Source organism: Aulonocara stuartgranti (assembly GCF_965226115.1).
Source record: "Aulonocara stuartgranti genome assembly, chromosome: 3".
Classification (NCBI taxonomy): Eukaryota; Metazoa; Chordata; class Actinopteri; order Cichliformes; family Cichlidae; genus Aulonocara; species Aulonocara stuartgranti.
Window position 1 is genome coordinate 20693990 of NC_138941.1, and position 21649 is coordinate 20715638.

Consider the following 21649-nt stretch of genomic DNA (forward strand, 5'->3'; position numbering starts at 1 on the left):
ACATAAGAGTTACTGACTTTTAGAGTGTGGCCATGGCTTTGGCCATCACAGTAACACAGAGACACACAAGTATTCACATCCACACCTAGGGCCAATTTAGAACTGCCAGGTAACCTAATCTCCATTCATGTCTTTGGACTGTAGGAGGAAGCCAGAGTGCTCAAGAGAAAACCCTCGCAAGATGGGGGAGAACATGCAAGCTCCATAGAAGGCCCCAGTCAGCTAATGGATTTGTACTCGGGACCCTCTTGATGCATGTTCAATCATCCAGGTAAGCAAATCCACAAAAGCTGATTCTGTTCATCTGGATGTTTTCAGTGGGAGAAACGTCTCAGGACCTTCTTGCTGTGGTGCTTGGGACAGTGCCAAGCACCACAATCAGTTACTGCTAACATTTCGGTAGCCCTTGATTAATTCCATTGAATCGTAAGAATAGCTTCTTCTGTGTGAAAACTAAACGTGGATCCTGTGTTTTGCAGGAAGGTGAATAATAGGCCATTTTATTATGGGCTCTGACAGTGGACTCATCTGTGCTAGTCCTCAGCACTGTTGACTTAGTATTTTATTACAGAGATTAGGCCATACCTATGAATTAAAGGTTGGTTGCTGCAGTGGTTTAAATCATATCTACCTGATGGAGACCAATTTGTTAATGGAAACACACTCAGGTTAATTATGGTGTTCCACAGCATAATGAACAGGCAATGTGAAGGCATAGCATACATGTTCATTAATGTGAAAGCTCCATACCACATAGCAGTTATTTAAACTGCATTAAGGTCTTAAAGACATGAAAACCTGGATGAGCTCTAATTTTGTGCTTCTAAATTCAGATCAAACTGAGGTTATTGTACTGGGCCCTAAAAATCTTGCAAATATAATATCTAACCACACGTGTGTTTCCAGCCATCCAGGTCATGGTGGTCTAAGGAGCTTGGAAATAAAAGCGTCTGGACTTCTTTAAGGTCTGTGAAGACATTTCACCTCTCATCCAAGAAGCTTCTTCAGTTCTTCGAGCAATTGGTGGAGAGTCCCAGATTTAAGCCCTATGGGAGTGTCCCTAAGAGGGTCATGGACCCCCTGTTGATCCTCTGTTTGTTTTTTGTTTTGTTCCCCTCCCTTAGCCTGGTTCTGCCACATGATTCTTCATGTTACAATCGAGTTTTGCTTTTCTCCAAGTGCTTGCTCATCAGGGGTTGTTAGGTTGTTGGTGTTGTCTCTGGATCATTGTTGGCCTCACAATATGAAGCACATTGGATGGACTGCTGTTGTGATTTGGTGCTGTAAAAATTAGATGGCCATTAGAGAACACCAAGGCCTTCCCAGGCCAGCCGAGATATAATCTCTCCAGCGTGTCCTGACAATGGGTGAGAGTAGGGATAAACATCGACTGGTAAATATAGAGTTTCGCTTTTACGCTCAGCTCTTTGTTCACCACGATAGACCGGTAGAGCATCCATATCGCTGCATCCGCATCACCAATCCGTCTGTCAATCTCCTGGTCCCTCCTCCCATTACTCGTGAATATGACCCTGAGATACTTGAACTGATCACTCCTCTCAGAGTCTTTGTCTCTAAGGTGTAGCTCATTGTTCCTCACTTGTTGCCTCAATAAGTTACAGGAAACATCGATAAAATGGTTACTGATACTTAATTCTTACGTAGCAGTGTGAGCAATGCATCACCTGCTGCCTCTGTGCCAGAACTTGTGTGGAGCGCACTTTATGATATCAGCAGCGAACAGATAAGGAGCAATAACAACATATTTTTGTCCTCCTTTTGCTCCTCCTCCAGATGGTGGCTCCCAAGGCAGCTATTAATCAGATAGATTAACAGTAGTTTTAGTGGCTTATTGACAACTAAAACTACTGTTAATCTATCTGAATATGACCTAAATTTACCATTTAGGTCATATTTGTAAATATTGTTTTTCTTATTCAGTCTTTTTTTTCCCCTCCGTTACATATGAGCTGCTATTATACTATCCTGCTATACTACAGCGTAGTATTTGATCACATGGAACCTTTAAAAACAGCAGAAGGTAAGTTTCCTCATATTTGAGGCTGATTTATGTGAATTATTTTGGTTTAAGAAAGTAAGACACCGGGTTTGCTGCCCTCTGCTGGTGCTGCCGACATCAAAGAACCGAAAGAAAATTACTGGATTATTTTCAGTGCTCTCTAAGATTTTGGCATCAGATTTCCCTGAACATTCCTGCTCGCTTTAAATGCGTGAGTGAATGAATAATTCAGGATGCATAGAAACATTCTGCTGTTCATCACAAACTCAATCAAACAACACATTTGTTATTTCGGTCTTATTTGGATGAATCTACTTTATTATTTAGAAAAGTCGACTCCTGTGTTTTTGTCACAATTTCACAGCATCTCATGTTTACAAACTGTCATTTTGACATTAATATTAATCCAGCAGACCCACCGAGGCAGTTAATCCACGTCCTGATTGGACACAGTGGAACTCCATCTTCCATATTTCCACTCCAGAAAGCTTTGACGTTTTTGTTAGTCATTATTGTCTGTGTGCCAGTTTTACCAAACTTTATTAGTTCTCATTTGGTTCAGTCCCACACGGTTTAAAGTGATAATTCAAAACTAATTTCTTGTTCAAAGGATTAAACAGCATCACAGAAATGTTTGCCTTATCCTGTGCTGCTCGATGATAAACCAGGAGGCTCAACTACTCACAAGGTTCAGAGTGAGTCAGTATTAAACTATTAGGGGTGCAACGATATTCGTATCGATATTGAACCGTTCGATACAGTGCTTTCGGTTCGGTACGCATATGTATCGAACAATACAACATTTGTAATTTATTTTATCAATTTTCCTTCTGACGATGCTGTCTGTGTTGAGCGCTCAGTGAATCTGTGTTCGACTACTCCGCCTAGGCTGCACTGTCGAGCGCAGATCCACTGAGCGCTCAACACAGACAGCATAGTCAGAAGGAAGAGCGCAGGGCAAGCTAGCGAGACAGAAGTTAAGCTCTCCTTGCAACAGGCAAATTGAACCTCATTCAGATCTGGCGTTTGGAATTATTTTGGTTTTCATGTGACGTATGACCCTGAAGGTAAGCGAGTCATGGACTAAAGTAAAACAGTATGTTGGATGTGCCATGCAATGCTCAATTACATTGGTGTGAACTAGTGTGTTAGCGCAGTTAGCTCGTTAACGTGTTGGCCGTCTAGCCCCATGCACGGAGCGATCGGCGGTAGCTCGTTAACGGAGATTTGCCGTGTTGTGGCGTTAAGGTCATTTCAACGAGATTAACCTGAAAGCACTAGTGGGAACACAACGAATATGACTGCACATTTACGCCGACATCATCCTAGTGCAAAGACAAGTGGAAGCAGACAAAAAAAAGCAAGCATGCTACTAACTTTAGCCGAGTCATTTAGACAGCTGTTAGCACATGATTCTCCTTATGCTGCTGAGAATATAGCCCAGAAGAAGCGGATAGTATAGCTTTTATTTTGGAAAGAGACATTTCTCTGTAATAAACTCTCTTTTCCAAAGATGAGTGATTCCTCAATCAGCTACAGGGCTCGCAATATCGCTAGCCCGACGTCCTGGAGCTAGCGATTTTTTTCAGTCGGGCTACCAAAATCTTTCTCTTCCCTGCCCGTCAGGCTATTGTAGGAAGGAAAAATATATGTCAATGCTTTTGCATTCTTTCAGAAATGTAGCTGGGTAATTATGTCATTGGCATCGGTGAGCCACTGTCAATATGTGACATATTGAAGTCGCGTTTGAATTTGCGCTTGTTTTTTTGCTTTCACTTTGCAATCGTGCGAACTGTGTATAGAGAGCGACAGCACTGATCTGTGAGTGATGATAATTTGTGCACCAATTCCTCTGACATCGTCTTATTAATCGTTAGCTCACTATGCAAACATGACAAGTGAAATCTCCCGCAGCAAGCTTAAACATGTGAGAGGTTGATCGCGCAGAGAATCGCTGAGCTTATGTGAGTGAGCGTGTAAAAGCATTTCAGTTCTGCTGAGCCAAATAAGACAGGTCAGGGTGAAGAAGTGACAGCCAAAGAAAAGCTTACCGCAAAACGGAGAAGTTATGACAAATCAGACTATAAGGCAAAAAGAAAGTGCAGCTTTATGGTTTCATGGACAAAAGAATTTCTGTGGCTGCAATATGACGAGCTAAATAACCAGGGCGGCACATAAGTGGTCCGCAGGTGCGCATTCGCTGTCAAAATAAAAAACACGCACAAGGGTTAGGGTTAAATTTAAAAACTGTACTTTTGAGTTAAAATATATATTTATAATTTTAATAAATGACAAATTAAAAATGCATGAACATTTTTTTGTATCGAAAAAATATCGAACCGTGACACCAAAGTATCGAACCGAACCGAACCGTGAATTTTGTGTATCGTTGCACCCCTATAAACTATATGTTCATATATTTCAGCAGATGACAGAGTAGCTGTGAAACGTTTGCACACATCGTCAATCATTTGCAACAATGTATTTGCATTCACACATTCATTATTAACTTTGTGTGAATGACTTCAAGACTGTGATGTCTTTATTGTCACAACAACTGATGGATTTTATTCTCATTTCTAGGCGACAGTACTATTCAAATACTGTTGGAGCAGCAAGGCTGGCTCAGTGTTTTGCATCACCTAAACTATTAAAAGTTGAGAGATAATCAAACGACTGAAATGTTTAGTAGTTGTGTTCTGCACGGTCTTATTCTGAAGTGTGTCTGTTTCAGTGCTGCAGACTAAAAATCTTCACACGGGACACTTTTTATAGTCCAGACGGAGACTAAAACTTGTGTGTCTGTCGGTACATGCTGAGATTCAATAAAAAACTTGAGATCGACAGCAGGCTCCCTTTATTTCTGTTGCTATAGCTTAATAAAGTCAGCGTTCGTCATACACAGAGACATACTGGGAAGCTACAGAAGCCTTCAACACTTACAGTACCAGTGACTGAAACAAACAACGATGAGGCAGAGGACTGAAAAGGAGTCAAACAAACAGTTTATACAAGAAAATAGTCATCGGCACTCATATTAAGTTCATACTTTGAATAAATATTGCTTTTAAAATGACTCTGCCCCTCATCGTTGCTGTTTTATCACGTTTTATTTTCACTGCGTTAAATATCAAATATATTCCTTTACTGATGCATTTCTGTTATTGCTAACATCAAACGTACCTTACATGAGATACTGGATAATAGGCTTGTTGAAAGTACAAATTTCACAGAATATAACAGTCAGAGTTTGGTAGGATACACTGCAGATGATGGGCTTCTGGACATGCACAAGGACTCGATAGAAGTGGCTTAAGCAGGATCTCTCTGTCCGAGAGGAGCTGGAGGGAGGAGGTGTCAGTCACATGGCCTTTCAAACATGCACTCTTTACTGGTATTTTACACATGTACAATACTTTTTTTTGTCATATTTAGTTCTTTTTAAAGCTAGACTACACGACTGAGCCACAAATAGGAGCTTTACATGCCAACGGGGACACTGTGCTGGGGCAGCCAACAGCTAATCAGAGCGTCGCTTCAGCTCCCTCACAATACTCAAATGGAAATGTAAGAAAGGCTGACAGAAGTACAGTGATAACACACATACATACACAGTGATATGGGTGGTAGTGACTCATAACTCAGGCAGAGTTGCCCCAAAGTCTTGTACGATTATACTTTTAATGTAGAATATAATAGATTTGAATGCAAATATTACTTTAATAAATATTCACAAGTTATTTAGTGTGCAGAAAATATGGATGAATAACAACCTGCCAGGTGACCGAGCTCGTATCACAGGTCTTGTGTAAACAAGACAACTGGATGTAAAGTGAATCATTTACTGCTAAACTAATAATAACTCATGAGGCAACATATCTTAACAAAGATAAGGGGAACAAACGGTATCTGGATCCTACGCAAACAAGGTTGTAATCTGACTAAACTGTCTTGATTCTTCAGTATAACATGCTCACAACACGGGGAACGATGCAGGCTCCGACTTCTTTCATAAGATATGCAAATATAAGATTATCGTCATTAAGTAAGAGTAAGAGGCGGCTTGGGTCACCGAAGCACCCAGAAATGGGAAAATTGTGAGCATCAAGTTAAAGGTTAAAAGTCTTTTTCTTGATTTTCTTTCAAATGCAGGTGAATGCTGCCACACATGAGTGTTTGCAACCAAATCACAGGATCGAACATGCAAACGTCTTTTTATGGCCCTGGATGTAACAAAATGCACATCTGAGTTTTCAAATGATCAGTGCATATCTGTATTACTTTTGTGACATAGGAGTGCATTTCTCTGTCTTGTCATTTTCCCATCACTTCTCCACCTCTGCATTCAGCAGGTCCTGTTGGCTAGCAGGCCAGAGGCTGAGCCAGTACTCTGCCACATTATCCTGCAGCTGAGTGAATTACTCTACCTCCATTAGACTAACAACAAAGCAGGAGCACCAAGGAAGGGGGAAGGGAGAGGGAGCAGTGATGTAACAGAGCCGACAAGGAAGGAGGGACAGATACGGCAGATGATGAATAAGGAATAACTAAAAGGAGGGAGTGAAAGGAAACAAACGAGGAATGGAAAAGGCCTAACATAAAAGTGAGAAACAGGAAGGGAGAGGCGGGAATAATGGATAAAGGAAAAGAGTAAGAAAGAAATGAGGGTGGGTGGAGGTTTATTAGAGATGAAGATGACAACTAGAGTGGAGAGGACAATAAAAGGGAAGGAAGATGGAGAGGCAGAAAGCAGAGAGAGGGACTGGATGAAGGGTTGTTGTGGTGGAAGACAAACAGGAGTGACAGAAAAAAGGAGGAAAAGAAAGATCGAGCTTACTGTCTCACACATGAGTGGCACACGGGACCCCTGTGAAGGACACTGGGTGGCCACGCACACATGCACAATTCAGTGCAGTTGTGCAGAAGAATCGACCCTCACAGGAAGGCTGAACATTTAGAAGAATTGAGCACCGACGCGCTTCAACAGACAGGCGATGCTCAAGAGGACCCATAAACATCAACGGGACTCGTTTCTGTTTCCATTCAACTGTGAAACTGAGTGAACTTGTAATATAATGCGAGTTAGGCACCAGTCAGTTGGTCTGGATGTAATATACTATCTACATCTCACATCAAACTAGAATACAGCAGTTTTAACATTGAGTAAAATGTGAGGAATCAGATATTTTCACACACAGCAACAGTTAGATAAATGCAAAATAGTATATGGCTTACCACAGGAGAAACACACAAACAAAGCAAGACCAGTACAGGTAATGGGAGTAGTGGTTGTAACAGTATTAATAAAAATAACTAAATAAATAAAAGAGAAACAAAACAGTGATGAGACCAAAAATACAACTGATATGTTGGAAAGAAGAAATCCCCAGAAAGCAAAAAAAGTGACGAGATGACCACAGAGATGAGTGAGGTTACAGTAAATCCATAGTGGAGCAGTGTGACGGGTCAGTTAAGTTATCTGAGTCAAACTGGGCGGTTTCTGAGACGCACACATAGTTACGCACACACATTCGAGGTAATGACGCATCTTTACTTCTCCAATGACAAGTTTTACTCCACAGCCCTTAAGTTCCACAGACACACATACACAAATAAAAAAACAAAACAATAAATATTATAAATAATATAAATAAATGACAACAGTGCCTCTGCTTGTGTATGCTGTGAACCAAAAGAACCACAAAAAGATGTCAGCCTTCACTCAGGAACTATGGAGGAAAACAGCCACGGCTCGCTCGCCGCTCTTCTCTCCGTCGTCTCCTCGCTGAGGCGCTCAGAGGTCAGTGCAGCGCTCCTGCTTGCTGTAGTGGTCAAACTGACTCTTCCAGTGCATCATGTAGGAAGACCAGCGGTGAAACTCCACCTTCCACTGACGTTCTGCCTCATCTATGTTGTCTGAGAGAAGAAACAGAGACAGAACAGCAAAAACGGTTAGCAGTTGAGCTTGAAGTAGGGCTGCCACGATTTGTCGACTAGTCACGATTCGTTGATAGTTTTAATAGTCGATCCGTCGTTTGAAGCTTTGTAAGATCCCAAAAGACGCAGGAATAAGTAGAAGGATTTAAGAGTGTAATAACGGACTGAAACAGAAGATGGCAGCACTGCATGTACAAGGATGCCAGCTGCCGTTAAACCCCGAAGAAGAAGAAGCAGCAGTGACCGGTATCGGAGCTGTGTCCAAATTCAGGAACCGCATTTGTAGCCCAATTACGTTTCAGTGACACGAGAAAGGCTGTGCAAATTCAAAAACTCCTCCAAATGGGTCTGACGAATGCGTCCTTCATTTCCCCAGATTTGAAGGATGGGTCGGGTGAATCCTTCGTGGCCAACCTATCCCATCTTCCAAACCTAATGCGCACCTTGTTCTTTGCCTTTTTTTTTTAATTAGCTAAAGCCAATTGCAGTTTCCAACAATGGTGGCAGCTAGTTAGTTTTAATATTACTCTTATTACTCTTTCTGGGTCACAAAATAAACTTTTAAGATATTTTCAGGCGAGAATGTAGCTGTGTAAACTTCAAATATCTGCTCAGTTTATCAAGACACCACATATTTGGAAAAGTTCGGCGATGTTTTCGGAGACGTTACCCACCAGCTCGATAACTAGAGGGTTCAAGGCTCACTAGAGCCGGTGAGAACACCGGACTCCCGGCACATCGTTTTCAGACCCCCGCGGTCTTTCGCCACTCAGGTTAAACATGATATACAAGTCACTTAGATAACTTATGATCAGTGTTGGGACTAACGCGTTATTAAGTAACGCGTTACAGTAACTACGTTATTATTGTGGTAACGAGCACAGTAACTAGTTATTATGCCAAAACCGGGAATGCGTTACTCGTTACTGGGATTTAGATAGGCTCGTTATTCGTTACTTCGTGTGGTGGCTATCGCGGAGCGTCCACAGATTCAATAACATTAGCAAGTGGTGGAAGCCAGCAGGTGGATGAAGGAAAAGGGAGGCAAGAGGAGAGACCCGAAGCGGCCGCCGGTCCGAGTATCAGGTGAACTGAACTTCAGGTAAGAAGTTATGACCTGCAGTCTCTCTGGGTCAGATATAAACCAAGTTTAGGTGGAGTTTATTTTCGTTATGCTGACTTTTTCGTTCGTTAGCTAGCATGACGGAGTTTCTATACAGCTGGGTGGTGCTATGAAGTTAATGATGTTGAACTTTATTTTGTTCATAAGGTTAATTACTGCCAACCGTCCTGTAAAAAAACGGAATCGTCTGGTATTCAGAGAAAATATTACGCGTTTCTTATTGAGGTGAAAAGAAACACAGTTTGTCCCGGACTTCAGCTACAATGAAAAAGGCACAAAGCTGGAGTTACTCTGTGTCTTTGCTGCACAGTTGCCTCTTCTTCTCTCATCCTCTCACCCTCCCTCTCCTGTTTGTACTTCAGTCATGAAACTGATCAGTGATCAGCTGATCGGCTCTCTTGTTTGTTTATCGCCCACTTTGCGCCAGAAAGAGGAAACCAGCGGATGTCGCGCTAAACAACAGCAGCATGTTTGATCAGCTGTTGTTAGAATTTATTTAATATTACTTTCTAGTATCAGCTGATGTTTGCTGGAGCCACAGCTGTAAAGCTGCTGGTCATGATGTCGGTTTGGATATGTGGTGAGAGGGAAACATGAAGATGAAACCAGGAGATGTCCTTACTGGATCATCAGAGCTGAACAGGTGATGGAGAAACAGGTTTACCTTTTAGGTGACATGAATGAGTTGAAGGGAAGTTATGAACTGTTTCTGAGAGACAAATAACACCAGGATCCTTTTCTAAGCAGCTGACAGCTGGTAACTGTGCAGGGGCGGGTCTAGCAAAGTGTTGCCAGGGGTCCATGTAGGGCATTAAAAGGGAGAGGTGGGCACAAGGAAATACTTTTCTTTCTTATTCTCATTTAAAATGTCTCACTTTTAAAAAAATAATTATCTGAGTCTTACAACAAACGATTGATAGATTAATGCATATATACCATCAGAACAGTGTACATCACTGTCACAACAGTGTTTGTTTTCATTCAAAGGCTTTAAGATTTTTCCTATAATGGTGGGCCGGTCTCTAGTCAAAATGCCCGGGACAATTTTTTTGTCCCAGTCCAGCTCTGTATGCAGCTCATCTGCAGTCTGGTGTTACCTACATCTTCCTATTCAGAAGGCAGAATTTCCAAGTTCTGAGTACAATCAAAGCACCACGACTGCAGTTTTTGTGTTGGATGTAAAAAGCGAGGATAGAATGGCTAGGATACAATCAGGCATGGGATTTCTCTCGTGGAAATGTGCACATTATTTTTTCCTTTCTATTGGTAGGTGGCACAGTGCACTGTGGCAAGTAAGCAAGCTAGAAGACTGGCAGAAAACATATCAAATGCTTAAAATGAGAACATGAGTAACATTTTAGAAAGAAAAAATACAGTCATTTTAAATTTGATGACAGCAATGCATCTTGAAGTTGGGACAGGACCAAGTTTAAAGAGTTTATTTGCTCTAAATGCTGTACATACCTTTTAGCATTGATAAAAAGGTCTGTGTAACATACCAAATCCATGCTAAACAAACCAGATACCTCCTTAGGTCAAGAGATGCAGGATCCATGTTTTCCTAAACGAATTTGAAATTTTGATTCATCTGACCACAGTTCTCCATGTTCCCCCAGACCATATTGGATTAGTTTTTCTATGGCAGAGGTTTAACCTGCATATGTGGATGGTATGGTAAACTCCTTTTACATACTGTGATTTCTGGATAAATATCAGAATCATGTCTGTTTTTTTTAATGCAGTGCTGCCTGATCAGTATCCAAGATTGATTTTCACGTTGTCCCTCGTGCACAGAGATTTCTCCCATGATCTTTTAAGGACATACAGTAATATACTGTAAGTAATAAGACATCCAAATCTTTGCAATTTTACATTGAGGACTATTAAGTAGACACTCTTCCACAATCTGTAGATGCAGCTTTCTGCAGACTGGCGAAGCTCCATTTCACTGTCACGTGACAGAAAAAGCTTGGAGAACACTGCCCGTCTTTACTTCTGAGAAATTCCGCCTGCCTTTTAATATCCAGTCATGTTACTGTGCTGGTGCCAGTTAACCTAATTAGTTGCAAAATGATCTTCAAGCTGTTCTATTTTTAGAAGCTCTTGCTTTCTAAGCCTTTAGAGTTAGTGTTTCCAACTTTTGATATGTATTGCTGCAATCAACTTCAAACAGAGCTAATGTTTTTCACAAAATAGAAAGTGTCTCTTTTTACTGTTTAGCAGCTTGAATCCTGTACCAGACATCAATGGGAGAGCTTTCCCCTCCCAAAAGTCCAGCAACTGCTCTCCTCAGAGTGTCGTTCAATACAGAGGGAATGAACTGGTCCGTAAATAGCACTTTTTACTCTACTTGAGCCGTCAAAGTGCTTTAAACCACCAACTTTACTACCTTCTCAGCCACAGCCACCCCAATAGTTGATGCTACACAATGGTAAATGTGGTCCTCTCCCACTTTGTTATGATGTGTTGTATTATCATCAATTTGAAAACTGCTTTATTGTCTACTCTTCAGTTTGATAGAGTTTCTGTTTTCTATTGTGAATGACTAGGGGTTATGAGATTTTCATGTCGCTCCATTCTTCTCTTAAATTTACATTTTACACAATGTCCCAAATTTTCAAAACTTGGGGTTACATATAAAGATATGATGAAATAATTTCATGGTCTGAAATCAACACCACGAACAGTTTTCAAGGGGGGAGTCAACCATCTGACACCAATCAGGAGGAGCTGCATTTATTTAAGAAAAACAAAACAACGAACTGACACAAGCTGCTACATCCCACATAGCAAAATTGGTATTTCACGGATCTCGCCCACATACTGCAAAGAATGATACAGGTACACATTAGGCTGACCACCAGTGTGTCTGCAACTGGCCCATGGCTGCACACAACTTACACATGACCCACATACTGCAAAGAATGACGGCCCTTTGGTGGCCCAGATCTGGTTTGCCAGAGGTGGCCCCCACATGGGCCAGTTGCAGACACACTGGTGGTCCTGTGCTGGCCCAGAACAGTTTCAGCTCTGGCCCCAGATGTCAGCCTAATGTGTACCTTAATCAAGCCATGTAATAACAACATGTGCCGGAACATAATAGTGCAAAAGTAACATGACGAAACTCTGTTGAGACAGTGAATGGCCTGATTCTTATATAGCACTTTTCTACTCTCCCGGATTACTCAAAGTGCTCTATACAACATGCCACATTCACCCAATCACACACTTTCTCTGAACCGAGCGCTTCCTAACTGCATTCATTCACACTCTTGACATGCCGACTGGAGGAGCCAGGGGTCGAACCACTAACCTTCCAATCAGTAGGTGACCTGCTCTACTTCCTGAGCTACAGCCACCCGGTGGTGACCATGAGTAAACCATCACTAGGTTTTGGATAAAGTGTAAACTCACAAACCTGTCAAACCTGCAATTGAAACGTTGGCTACCATAGCAGTATAGTATTGCAACAAGGCATTTGGGTCCTCTAACTAAAATAGGAAAATAGGAACATGAATAGTGCCATCACTGCCAGACCTGGCCTACATCTGGTTGACATACACCCTGCTATGACACCAGTCAGTCAGAAGTGCCAGCTTGATGCCGGATCCGGGCCAGACCTGTTTTTTATGAGCATGCCATCACATAAACAGTGCCATCTACGCCAGGCCTGGCCCATATCTGGATGACATACCACTTACCGTGCCAGAAGTCAGCCAGCAGTGCCGGCTTGACACCAGATCCGGGCCAGACCTGCCTGCTATGTGGGAAAGCTCCACTTTAGTTTAAAATAATTCTTGTATCATGCATCCAGTGAGAAGTGTCATAATTTTAAGTGGAACATAAGTGAAGACCTGCATTCAGTACAGATTTCAAGTGTAGAGATGAAGTAATATTTAATAGTATTTACCAGTAATATTGAGAAGGCGTGGCAGGAAGCGATTCCAGAATGCGCACATCTGGTTTCGCAAACCTTTGTGAATCTTGAGTGATTCGGTGTTGAGGCCAACGTGTTTTTGCTCGCTGACGGTAAACACAGGCCAGCGTTTCCCTCTATCTCCCTGCACGTCATTGGGATTTCTGATACAGACAGAACAAGAAAGGATATTACAATTACAACTAAATCAAACGAAAAAGCAGTAAAATGATCTCCAAACTAACTGTTAGATTCACAACAATTCTGCTTGCAGTCGATGTCGGTACTCGTAGTACATCACTACTTCATGTTCCATTGCAGCATGGCGCAGAACAAAGCCATTTTGCTCAATGAGAAACATATTCAGATAATCATATCTGAGTTGTTTCAAGCTCAAACATGTAGGTGCTCACTAAGGATCACTAAATTTTATTTCATTTCATTTCATTTTTGTCTGTATTATTGTAGGGTCTACCTTACAATATAAAGCGCCTTGAGGCGACTGTTGTTGTGATTTGGCGCTGTATAAATAAAACTGAATTGAATTGAATACAGGAAATGTCTGACAGTGTTTCTTGCTGCAGTCATTCCACCAAGTACTGAATTGTCTTCCAAGCTGATTAAATACTGATCACTCACTAAAATGCACATGAATTTGTAACTGTTACAGAATGTTTTGTTTTTGCTGACAGTTTATGCTACTATTAAAATAAATTGTAGCTTTCTCAATTCTTTGTAACTGGATACAATTTCAAAAGGAGATCAAATAATTTAATTTCCCCCACTGTGTACCTCACAGTGTTAACATTTACTTATTAAAGCCTTTCCTTTAAGCCAAGTAGCATGAGGGTTAACTGTCAGGAGAAGCTCTCTGTGCCTCCAAATTCATGTCAAGACTCATTAACCTGCAGTCTCACAGGAATTAAAGGGCTGCTTACTCATACAGCTTTTCCTGCATTATTTATTTTGACTGAAAAACATGGCTGCTGAGGTGCATTTGCATAAAAAAGACTGGACGTGGACATAGACCCTGATTCCATAGGTAGTTTTTTTTTGTGGCCTCACCCAGTCCGAGCAAAGTTGGCCCAATATTTCATCATACGTCGGCTTAGCTTCTCCTCATCTCGGGTGTAGTTGAGTCTCTTCACCAGTGGCAGCCCGAAAACAAATTCAATCTCATAGCCATGGATCACCCCCATCCATTCTGGCCAGGCCAGATTGGATGCCCGGTGATCGAAAAGGTAAAGATACATCCCTCCTTAAGAAATAAATGGTGGAAGAAAATGCATGAAAATTACAATTATAAATAATTAATCATCATTATTATTTCATTTTTACTCAGAAACTACAGATATGTTTTAATCTTTTACAAGGACAGTTAAAAAATAAATCATTTTTCCAACTAGAATATTTTACTGATCTATCATCAGAGTATCAACAGTTTCGCTTACATGACAAATGCAGATTAAATTGTTGTAAAGTTGTCCTGCACATTATAGCATATTTTAAACAGCTATCATCTGCATTAAAAAGTGAAAACATGAAATTTAACGCACAGTTTAATTTAAGTATCGTACCAAATTGTTCTATCAACAGAAAGCAGGTCATTCAAACAGTAGCGTGTCTGGGTATGGGATATATATACTTCTAGATCTGTCAGACCACACTGGTACTCGGGTATCCTACCTTGTGAGTTTCCACTGTTCACCCCACCAAAGTTGATGCCACCCACATTAGCCTTGAGGGCATTGTGTTGTGCATAAGAGCGAGCGAAGTGGGCCAGCGGACAGATGACGTTGTGGTCACCGACAATGTCATCCATGGCATCACGGTTTTTTATCTCATTATTCTCATCCATCCAGTCGGTGTACTGCAGCACCACTGCTTCCAGGCCGATATCATTAGCATGAGGTACGCTCAGCCTAACACCTGGAAGAGTGACACTGAAGTTTTTAACAAGATAGAAGTAAAACTGTGCCGTAATAACCTGAAGCAGAATTAACTTGAATGTTTTGGATGGATTTATACAATTCTCTCTGCTCAGTTACATATATCCATCCAAAAAACAAACATGATTTTGGAGAACTTACTTTCCAGGAAGTCCTCTCTGGAGATCAGACTGTCGTTGTCCTTGCTGAAGCCTGGTGCTCCATACAGCAGGAAGTAGGAGCCTTCATTCTGATTAACGCCGAGGAGAATCTGCGTGTCTTTAAAGTTCCCTGAGTTGAGCATGGCCTCAGGAGTGTCGGGCAGAAACTCGCCATCCACAACAGGCACAAATGAAAATCGGAACAGAGCGGACCATGGCAGAACCTGCATGGATTACAAACCCACATGGGACTGTGAAATAACGCAACATTGAACACCAAGAAGTGCTACTTTCTACTCCAGAACCAAGCTACTCCTTTTGTGACTTTTACATACTGGTACTGGGGCTGCAACGATTCGTCAACATGACGTCGTCGATTATAAAGATTTGGCAACGGGGAGATTTAAAAAAATGTGGAAGCATGTAACAGCAAACAAAGTTAAATGCAGACTGTGCAAAGCAGAGCTTTCCTTCCATGACAGCACTGATGCAGTGCACGAGCATTTAAAACGCTGGCACGCTGGAGCTGCGATGTCCAAATGGGTCAGTTTTATGAAGTTAGTGGGTTGTCTGTGAAGGTTCTCAGTCATCCAGGTCATCGTAGTCAAAGGAGCTTGCAAAGAAAAGCGTCTGGACTTCTTTAAGTTGCTTGAAGACGTTTCACCTCTCATCCGAGAAGCTTCTTCAGTTCTGAGGTCAAATGGTGGAGAGTCCCAGATATAAACCTAGTGGGAGAATCCCCCCACAGAGGGACAAGCAACTTAAAGAAGTCCAGACGCTTTTCTTTGCAAGCTCCTTTGACAAGTTAGTGGGTTGCATTGACATGTTGTTTATATGAATGTTTTTACAGTAATGTTTACATTAGCTGTCGGAAACTTCTCAGGATGAAACGTGATAGTAAATCTTTAAATCTCACACTTTAATATTGCAGTAAACCTCTTCCACCTAATGAGAAACTATGATCTATAACCAAATATGTGATGAGCAACGGTCTTTTCTAAATCTGTTTTGTTGGTAAATGATCGTGATGAACGTGTTCAGAGTAATTGTGGATTCATGAACTGAATCATCTGTAAACTTTGTTAACCCTGTCAGACCCAACCCGTCAAAAAATAGCCAGAAAATTCAGATTTTTTTGAACTGAGATGTTTATTAACCCTTAAAACAAAATCCACAATATTTTTTTTTGCTATATCGTGTTGTGTATGACATATTTTTATTATATATTTTTTGTATCGCATTCGATACATTGGGCATTTTTGGCAACAATGTTAATTTTAGACAAAAAATAGTTTTGTCCACAACATTTTGAAATTATGGGAAGTACTGATCATGTTGATGTGACAGAGGTCTCAGAAACTTATAGCATTACAGGGTTAACCTGTTATTTTGGACTAGAAAGCAAATTAGTTTCCTATTTGCACATTATTTTGTATTTAAATACTAATAGCACTTTAATTTGTGCAACCAATATTTTTATTTATATGATTTTTATTTTGACAGTCCTATTGAGTCCTTTTAAAAATACATTTGATTATTTTCAAATTCATGTGTTTCATTATTTTAATTTTCTGTGGAACGAGACAGCAGAGTGGGCAGATTTGAGCAGGTGAGGACTGAAGACTAGAACAGGTTTGCCCACAGCACTGTGAGAGTTGTTGAAATAATCGCTGGCTAACTGACTAATGGAAGGAAAATTGGCAGATTGTTCAACTACCAACATAATCTTCAGTTGCAGCCCTGACTGATACAGGTACATACTGGCATGGTCCCTCTGTCCTCGTTAGTCTGACCTCCCATTTCGGTCTTCAGTTACTGAAACACGGCTCCTTATATCCGTGTTTGTGCAACTTGGCTTTGAATGAGAAAAACTTACTAACTACATGCCCTTGGTTGGAGAAGCCCGTGCTGGAGAGCAGTGGGCTGTTTTGTGTTCTTAGGAGCACTCTCCTGAACTGTTTGAGAGAGTCTTGCGTTTGAGTCCGGTCTGATTTTGATCCTTAACAACATATTGTGCACTTAGTAGGAACCACAGGTAATAAACCATGTCATTGCATCACAGAGCCAGTGGTTTGAATTTAAAGAACATCAAACTGAAAATAAGTCTCTCGTCCACGTTGCAAACAACACGATAAGTCAAGCAGAATTTGTGTAAATTACCTGCCACTCATGATCGATAAGTTGCTGTGGACTTTTACTGCGCAGACAGTCTATTATCTCGGTGTCATTGCCTCCGTTGCAACCGACGAACTTTGCCAGCTGTGTAGCACGTCTGCGGGCTTCAGCGGGACTCACTGAGGCCCAGGGGCAGTTGGGGACCCCGCTCTGGAGGATGGCTCTAGTGAAAGTGGGTCGGCTGTCTGGAGACAACAGGTGGAATCCTACTGAAGCTCCGCCAGCACTCTCGCCAAAGATCGTAACCTGTTTCACAGAGAGAACAAACAGAAAACTAAATCAAAACAGGCTCATAATTATTCTAGCATAACAGAGGCTAGGCAAATAAAGCAATAAGAAACACACCTGTTTAGGGTTTCCACCAAAGAAATGGATGTTGTCTTGTACCCACTGCAGCGCCATCCTCTGGTCAAGGAGGCCGACATTGCCAGGAGCCTCGGAGGAGCCATGCAGAGCCAGGAAGCCGAAAGCACCGATCCGGTAGTTCATCGAAACCACAATGACTGTCTCGCTGTGAGCTAGGTAACGACCATCATACACATCCAGAGAAGAAGATCCACTGTAGAAGCCTGGAAACGTGGAATATCACAGCATTAACCTACAATATTAGAGCGTACTACAACAATTCATCACTGTTATTCAAGACGTTTAATGATTAGAATTCCAGCGTAATATCCTCAGTCCTTCTACATAAAAAATAATCTGACAGACGAGGAATTTTCTAATGTAATATATCAGGAACGGCTAACCCAGTGCTCCAATGACAATTGGAGTGATATTCCCAGTATGGTTTGTGAATTCTTAAGTACCTCCACCATAGATCCACACCATGACAGTGAGGTTGTGAGGTCTGGGCGAGGAGGGCACCCAGACATTGAGGTAGAGGCAGTCCTCATTCATGTCTCTGTTAGGATTCCACATCTCACTGCCCTGGAAGCCTGGGAATGCTGTGTCCACATACTGATAGCACGCGTTGGGGTATTCCTTGGCCTCGATCACTCCAGTCCACGGACGTTTGGGTTCTGGAGGACGGAAACGGCGGTTCCCCAGTGGGGGCTCAGCAAAGGGGATGCCCAGAAAAGCAGTTATGTAGCTCTGATCCGGCACCAGCTGGCGGATGCCTCGAACTCGACCGGTACGTGTCTGAACAACCAGGTCTCCCTCGTTCTGGGAGAAGCAGAATGGGATGATGAAAGCCAGGAGGAAGATCGAGGAGAAGAGAAGAACCACAGTGGGCTGCATCTTTGTATGCGAATATGGTCTGTGTATCTGAAGCAGATGTCGTGACTCTTTCATCAGACAAGGATGGCAGGGTATGCTCTGTGTACGCTCAGATCTACAGAGAAGACAGAGAGAGAGTAATGTGATTACAGTACAGGCGAGGACGGAGAACAGGCAGAATCAGGGAGGGAGAGATGAGACGAGAAAAGACAGAAGTATGAAAGTTTCACCAGTGTGGATTTAAGATTGGATAGGACAGACAACCCCGAACAGCCAATAGAATCATATGCAATAAAATAAATAATCATCTCAAGGGTGGATTGAATGCTCTATCTTTAGCAACTAGTGAATCTATGTGAGACTTTCTCAGTGCGTGTGCACGTCCTGGTGTAGTTTATCAGTGTGCAGCATGGCCAGCGTCGACGTGACCTGCTGCGGTTTCTGAGAAAAGACTTATTAAATATTCAACACCGAGACAACAGCAGTCTGACAGAGTCCGAGCTTCACCAGCATAAACAGCTTTTTGTTCTGTTACTGCAGATTAAAAAGCTAATCATTCAAATCTGCTTATGTTTAATAGAGACTAACATTTGCAGGATAAATATGTCTAGGTGGTGAATATCAATTTACTAAGAAGAGTATATCATGTTTTTGGTGAAGGACTGAATGTAATTACACTTAGTTGGTAGCAAACATTAAAATATTTCACAGCTCTAGGATAAGAAGACCTGTAACTGTAATGATGCTGCTTGGGTTTGGTGGGTTTCTGTGCTAATAGGTCGACTAACAGACACAGTTTATTTCAATAAAGAGTAGTCCACATTAGTATGTGAAAAACAAGATGCAGTCATTCAAATCAAGTGTCAGGGAAGTGAGGAGTGACTCGCTTTTGACATGAGGGGGAACTCTTTCACCTCCCCGGATACAGCTGACACACAACAGAATCATAATAAGAATGCAATAAAATAAGATATTTAGGCTACGTCCACACGTGCATTTCAAATGTTAATAACTAAAGACAGAAGCTTGGCTGTTGTGTAGACTCGCAACTTAATAATGAACAAAATGCATACAGCATACATACATTTAATTTTTTACAAATTCAATTTATTCAAAATCGACATTGGGATTTGAGTTGTGAGAGCGTCTGTGTTGAATGTAGAAGCCACGTGCGCCTCTGCCTTTCTAAATGGAGGGACAGTAACTGTGTGTGTGTCAGTGTTTAAAAACTGCAGACAGATTAACAGCAACAGTATTTTGTCTCTGTCCACCATTGTAGAAATTAATCTCATGTAAACAATAACGTGAGCACAGCGTGAGGTCAAAAACGGTGCACGCCTTTGACATTGCGCGACTAAATCTCAGTTTTCCTCGTCCACACGTAAACGCAAAAACTAAGTTTTAAAAATCTCCATTTTCAGTGACCCAAGACGCCGTTTACGTGTGGACGAAAAGATCAAACATAGAAAAATCTGTGTTTTCAAAAATACCCGTGTGCGTGTGGACGTAGCCTTAGAAACAGCTGTTTTATTACAAACTAGTCCACCACCTCTCACTATATGATCTCAGCATATATGTGAATATATGTTGGAACAAAACTTCATTTTCATGTGTCACATTCAACATGTGTCACTTGTACGTGACTTAATGGTCACCAAAATCTGGATTACCAGTAAATGCTGAATGAAAATTTTGAAAAAGCACTACAGGTCTGGCAGAATCCAGAGATTTCAACCATATGAACTTATTTTCTTTTTAACAAGTTTTTATTTATATAGCACTAAATCACAACAAAGGTTTACTCAAGGTGCTAAATGGAACAAAATAAAATATTTAATAATGATAAGTTTATTTGTACACTTAATAAAACCTGCAAACCCTGGACCTGCAAGGAGTGTCATAATAAAGTTAAACATTCACACTCCAATGGGTGTGTCAGAGAGCAACATGAGGTTACGATCATCTCCCAGGATATTCGGCACGCAGACTGGATTGAAACACCAACCTTTCGGGTAGTCGGTGGCCTGCTCTACCACCTGAGGTACAGCCGCTTAATAGCTGGATTAAGCACAGGCATATAAGTGAGTCTCTCCTGAAAGGAGGCTCATGCACCTCAAATTGCTCAAGTCATGACAGAGAGAATCTTTAGCACTGTTATCAGGAACTGGGAACATCATCTCAAAGATAAGAGCAAGCCTCACTCCAGAGCATGTCCAGTGCAATCGTGAGTTCATGACCTGCGAACTCCAGGAAGCTCTGATAAGTCTGCCCAATAATAAGGTCCAGATGGATTTCCAACATAATTCTACAAAGAATTCTGGACGATTCTGGCACCAGTACTCCACAGACCATTGCAGGAAATCAAGGAAAACAGCAGACTACCATCAAATATGAATTCTGCCAACATTAGTCTCCTGCTAAAACCAGCAAACACCCTGTGTTTCCCACGAATGTTGACCATAAAATAATCTGCAAAGCTCTCTCAGAGAGATTAGAGAAGATAACCCCCCTCTTAACTCATCCTGACCAACTGGTTTCATTAAAGGTAGGCCCTCATCAACAAATACACGTAGATTAATTTAATAGACTACTCATCCAGTAAAAAACACAATATTGTCTCTAAATGCAGAAAAAACTCTTTGATAAACTGGTTAAAAATATTAAATAATCCCCCAACAGCTTGTTTCAGAACAAATGACCAAACATCCTCCAGCTTCAGTCTCCAGAGGGCACCAGGCAGCGATGCCCGCTCGCCCCTCACTGTCTGCAGCTTTCATCAAACCAGTAGCAGATGGTCTTGCCAAGAATCAATTATTTATTTTCAATGATGTAAACCATCACCAGACCGGTTAGATCTCTGGAAAGATCTAAACATTCCAGGGTCCACTCGTCTTCTATGTTCAAGACACTCCTAAATACAATTCAAAGTGTTACACAGGTTACTCAAAAGCTAAACTAGCGACAATATTTCCAAACATTGACCCATCGTGTGTTAGATGTAAACAGACTCCAGCTACGTCCCTTCATATGTTTTGGTCCTGTCTGAAAATTGCTCTTTTCTGGTCATCATGTTTTGAAGTCATCTCTAAAGCCTGTGCCTATAACATCTCGCCTTGGTGGCAATTTTTGGTTGTTTCTCTGGTATAGCGACTTCTGTTTCTGGTCATT

The 21649-nt window shown here is 41.5% G+C and overlaps 1 protein-coding gene and 1 long non-coding RNA gene across 2 annotated transcripts in view; one reads left to right on the top strand and one right to left on the bottom strand.

Annotated features, from left to right (window-relative positions):
* The first annotated feature begins 2441 nt into the window (after positions 1-2441).
* Positions 2442-4864, top strand: LOC309701655. Its single transcript, XR_014275206.1, has 2 exons — positions 2442-3087; positions 4604-4864. It is a non-coding gene; the product is annotated as an uncharacterized lncRNA (long non-coding RNA).
* Positions 4861-21649, bottom strand: part of ache (acetylcholinesterase (Yt blood group)) — a 29577-nt gene continuing 12788 nt past the window's right edge. Inside the window, exons 2-9 of the mRNA XM_082524397.1 lie at positions 18070-18596; positions 17606-17829; positions 17246-17506; positions 15087-15309; positions 14683-14925; positions 14062-14254; positions 12991-13160; positions 4861-7936 (exon numbers count right to left, since the gene is read on the bottom strand). Coding sequence (XP_082380523.1) covers positions 7815-7936; positions 12991-13160; positions 14062-14254; positions 14683-14925; positions 15087-15309; positions 17246-17506; positions 17606-17829; positions 18070-18556 — 1923 coding nt within the window. The 5' untranslated portion in view covers positions 18557-18596 and the 3' untranslated portion in view covers positions 4861-7814. The remainder of the gene's footprint in view (positions 7937-12990; positions 13161-14061; positions 14255-14682; positions 14926-15086; positions 15310-17245; positions 17507-17605; positions 17830-18069; positions 18597-21649) is intronic.